The 4898-nt window shown below is 51.2% G+C and overlaps 1 protein-coding gene across 1 annotated transcript; it reads left to right on the forward strand.

Annotated features, from left to right (window-relative positions):
• Positions 1 to 820: 820 nt before the first annotated feature.
• On the forward strand, positions 821 to 4608 carry IL25 (interleukin 25). The gene is made up of 3 exons (XM_015086674.3): positions 821 to 1404; positions 1583 to 1827; positions 3670 to 4608. The coding sequence occupies exons 1-3, from the start codon at positions 1231 to 1233 to the stop codon at positions 3923 to 3925; spliced, it is 675 nt and encodes a 224-aa protein (XP_014942160.2). The 5' UTR covers positions 821 to 1230; the 3' UTR covers positions 3926 to 4608.
• Positions 4609 to 4898: the final 290 nt, after the last annotated feature.

Here is a 4898-nt window from a genome sequence, read left to right on the forward strand (position 1 = left end):
TGCCCTACAACATTTGAAGGATTCCTCCTCATTCTGCAGTTTAAGTTCTTCCTGGTTCCCTTTGTTTATTTTCTGAGTCCCTGGTTACTAGAGGAGTATTTTCTAAGGGAAAGTACATGCAAATCAGAAAACATCATTCTAGAGACCATGTCTGTGTATGAGTGTGTTGGGGTTGGGGGGGTTGTGGGTGTGGGGGATGAGGGGGGTCGATGGGCAAGGATGGAAGGAAAAGACCCGGAGGGAAGTAGGTGGCCTGCTCTCAATGCAGTGTATCCCAGGAGGGGTGACCCCTGGCTGACCCATGTCTTTGCGATCAGGTCTAGTTAAAGCATTTCTGAGCACACATGCTCCCCCAGTGGCCCAGGGAGCTGGGGGTGGGCTGAGGCTGGGTGGGCTTGCCCCATTGCCTGAGAGGGGCAGCTAACCTTGCTATGGCCTTTGTCCCCAATGCCCTGTGAGTGGGGGTAGGGGCAGATCTGTTCTGGAGGTGGGACCTCACGTTGGGTCTTAGTGAGGCTGTTAATTACCGAGGCCTTTCTCTTCCTGGCCTCACCTTCTCATTTATGCAATGGAAGCAACCACCTACATCTTCTTCCATCAGACCCTGAGCATCCAGTCAACAAACTGATGGGGTCAGGGTATTCCTGGCAGTCCTGTGGGGTTAGACCTGTATCCCTGGCCCAGAGAAGTTCAGGGAAGGGTGGGATGGGGGGGGGGGGGGTGGGGCAGCTACTGGAGAGGGCGAGGGGAAGTTAGGGAGTGGGTAATGGACAACAAGGAAGAAATCTTAGATGATGAGGGTCCTAGAAGTTGGGGTCATTGAAGGTGAGGAAGGTCACTGAAGGTCAGAGAACAGAAGGGTTGAGGGTCAACAGAGAGAGAGGGAAAGGTTCACTGAAGTGAGCGATCAGGAGGCTGTCTGAGAAGAAAGGGAATGGTGAAGACAAGGCCCTGGGTGGGAGCATGGAAATGAGGCTTCCTGAAGACAAACCAGATGATGTTCCCTAATTTGGAGTACCAAGCCAGCCAGGGAAATTCCCATAATGCCAATTCTCAATGCCCCGAATAGCAGAATACCATTAGTTTGACCCCATGCCAGGAAAGGTGCAAAGAACAAAGTGTCCCAAATAGGCTATCAAGGTGTGATGTGAATTATAACTTCCATGCAGATGGCATTTGAGCAGCTTTTGAAAACACTTTCAGGGTTTTTTGATTTTGTTTTGTTTTTTAATGTCAGGTCACTCCCTGCAAAAGGTTGTGGAAATAAATTTGAATAAACAAAACAGGTTTGCTGAAAATAAAACCAGGACGCCCAAGCTGCTCCAGTCAGCCTTCTTCCACAAGGCCCCACCTGTCAGCCAGTGCAGAACCTTGGCTGAGCGAGCAGCATCCATCATGAACCAGGTGAGTGCAAGGGGGCCTGGCAGGTGCTGAGATGTTGCTGTGGGCGGAGAGAGGCCAGGCTCTGGGTTTGGGGCTGGGGATCAGGTGGAGCTGGAAACCAGGATCTCAACTGGGAACAGCTGGGGAAGGAGTACCCAGATTAGTTGAGAGCAGGTCTCTTACTGGCCTTTTCCTATAGGTGATCGTGTTCTTGGTAATGGCCATGGGAACCCACACCCTCAGTATTCGGATCAAGAAGGACTGCATCCACTGGTCCAGCTGCTGCCCCAGCAAAGGGCAGAACCCCACTCATGAATGGCTGACGCAGAACACTGTGCTCATGACCCCGCCAGAGAGCGCTAGCCTCATCCACTCCCTAGAATCCTGCAGGGCCAGTGAAGATGGACCCCTCAACAGCAGGTCTATCTCCCCCTGGAGATATGAGTGAGTCTGCAGCCCCCTCCCAAATTCTTGCATGTGTTCCTATCAGAGTATATGCGAGGGTCTGGGGAGTTCCACACAATTCCAGCCTGCCTGCCCCTTTTTATCTGAGACTCCATAAAGATTTGAGTGTTTCACAAGGCCTAGTCTGGGTAGCTCTGACTCTTACTGGGTGATAGCCAATTACCCAAGATTTCAAAGCTCAGCTTTTTCTTTTTTCTTTTCTTTTCTTTTCTTTTCTTTTCTTTTCTTTTCTTTTCTTTTCTTTTCTTTTCGAGAGCGCACACATAAGGGAGAGGAGCAGAGGGAGAGACAGAGACAGAGAGAGCGAGAGGGAAAGAGTCTTAAGCAGCCTCCATACTGAGTGCAGAGCCCTACTCAGGACTTGATCCCACAACCCTGGGATCATGACCTGAGCCGGAATCAAAAGCCAGATGTGCAACTGCCTGAGCTACTCAGTCAGTTGAACCTTTGATTATGGGCAGTCTTACTCTTTCATTTGGTGTGCTACACATATATTAAAATTTTCTATTTGTGCCATGATGTAAAAAAATATTAGGAAGCACTGAAATCAGGACAACAAAACAATATATTAAAAATTAGGGCTTAAGGGATCTCTATCCTGTGTCTTCTTGGGGTGTCTGTGTTCCCATTCCCCATAAATGTAACTCTGGGATGGGTGGACAAGTTCAGGGGGAAGGGAGAAGGTCAGCTTTGATTGAGACCAGATCCAGGGAGGAGACTGCAGGTCACCATGCTTTGAAGTGGTCTTAGAAGTCTGGCTTGGTCCTGGGCTAAATCCAAAAGAGGTGGGAGCCCCTTTGGGGAGGCTGGGTGCCTGATGGCTGACTTGGCTGGGGTCCAGACCCCTTGTTTGGAGGCCATGACCCCCTGAAGACTACGTGGCTGATCTTCCCCAAAGTGTTCTTTGTGATACTTGTCCCACATTAATCAGAAATTAATGATGACAGTTAAGTGTGGGAAAAGCTGCTTGAGCCCTCACCCCTCAGAGATTCATAATGTGCTCAGAGCGTTAAAGGTTGCAAGAAGTCTGTGGAAAAGAAGACATAAATTCAGTATTTCCCAAACTCATTTGGCCACAGGCCTCTTTTCTTGCAGGGTAGTTATGAGGGAACCTACTCTGGGAAATGCTGTGCCAGCTGAGCCCCAGCTCAGGAGGGCTTGTCTGTAGGAGAATGGCCTTACAACCGAGCGACTGTTTCCTGCTAGCCTTTGGGAGTCTCAGACCTTTGGAGCATCTGCTTTTAAAGTCTTGTTTTGGCCACAGAATCCTTTCAGAATGAGTAAATAAGTGTTACCATGCACGCTTATGTGTGTTTATAATACATGCATGAAAAGTGTCTGGAAGGATGTGCAGTAAATAGTTGACAGTGGCTCCCTCTGGGGAGTGGGACTGGTAGGGAGACAGTGAACTTTACAGTTTTTTTAATACTTGGACGTAAGAGCAGTTTTTACTTTATAAAAGAATACTGAAAGTGTAATGACAATTACAAAAAGAAACCTCATGCCTGAGCCCAGCATGACTATCAGATGGAAGGAGAGCCTGTTTGGTGGAGGCTGCTAGCCTTCCCCTGCCTCTGCAAGGACTCCCAGGCCCAGAAAACCACTCTTCTTTCCCCGATCCTCACTTACAGGAGGTGAAACAAATCCCAGAGAGGAGGGGGTGACTTGCTTAAAGTCACTCAGCAAGTGGGTGCAAGAGCTGAGACAAACAGCCAGGCCTGCCTCACTACATTTCCATGTTGGGCCCTCCCTGCTTCCAGCCCATCCCCTTGTCTGTCCAGCCAGTCTCCCTCCAGAGTCTGATGAGTGCCACCCCCACAGGTTGGACAGGGACTTGAACCGGCTCCCTCAGGACCTGTACCACGCCCGTTGCCTGTGTCCACACTGTGTCAGCCTACAGACTGGCTCCCACATGGACCCCCTGGGCAACTCGGAGTTGCTCTACCACAACCAGACTGTCTTCTACCGGCGGCCATGCCCTGGGGAGCAGGGTACCCGTGACGGCTACTGCTTGGAACAAAGGCTCTACCGCGTCTCCTTGGCTTGTGTGTGTGTGCGGCCCCGAGTGATGGCCTAGTCATGTGCCCATAGCTGGTTCCCGGGTGGAACACTGGAACTGGGTGCATGACCACCTGCCATGGTGAGCCAGGAACCCGAATGCTCAACCCTTACAAAACACTACAGGAGCAGCAGGATTGTGGGACAGGGTGGAGGACTTTGGGAGGATCCGCACGTTTCACCATTTGGAGTGGATGGGAAATGCAGGGTGAAGCAATGGAGCTGTTTATGCCCGCTAAAAGAGAGCATCCTGCATTTCCTCTTGGGAAAGGTCATAAAGGCCCTCCTCGTTTCTGGAGGCCGCCACCCCCATCTCTTCCTTTTCTCCCATCCCCAGCTGCCATGGCACAGCACAAGCACTTTCTTGCTACTTTCCTTGTTGTCAGTGGAGAGGCCCTCATTTCATTTGTTTGTTCATCTGTCCATCCATGCCTCCATGCCTCCATGCCTCCATGCATCCATCCATCCATCCAACACTCAGTGAGCATCTCCTTTGCACATACCTTGGTTCAGTTACTAGGCTCTGAGGAAGAGGCTGCTATTGAGCGTGGAGACATTTATCCAAATAAATAATCTGTATTTAAAACGGCCTAAATTGTCTTGGCGTCCCTGGTGCCTGAACACCAAGCTCCCCAGCCTGGTTCCTTCTCTTCCCCACCTTCAGTCCTTACCTACTGCCCTGTTCTTCTGCCTTCCAGAGTTTCTGCTGTGGCCTCCCATCCCTCCCCTTCTCTGGCTCCCTGGCCTACCCCTGAACACTGGGGTGGGGGTCAGGCTGCCCTCCTGGCATGCTGGAAAGACAGAGGCCCATTGAGGCACTGCAGCAGGCACACAGCGCCCCCTTGTCCCCCCAACAATCTGCCTTTGTCCTCAGTCTTGGCTGCTACAGCCTGGTCCTGGGGGGTGCTGCCTGGGCCGGGCTCCAGCTCCCACCATCCCTAAAAGGAAAAGGGAGAAAGGACAGCCAGGAAGAGAGGAGTTAGGGGAGGGGG

This window comes from Acinonyx jubatus, chromosome B3, assembly GCF_027475565.1.
Source record: "Acinonyx jubatus isolate Ajub_Pintada_27869175 chromosome B3, VMU_Ajub_asm_v1.0, whole genome shotgun sequence".
NCBI classification, from domain to species: Eukaryota; Metazoa; Chordata; class Mammalia; order Carnivora; family Felidae; genus Acinonyx; species Acinonyx jubatus.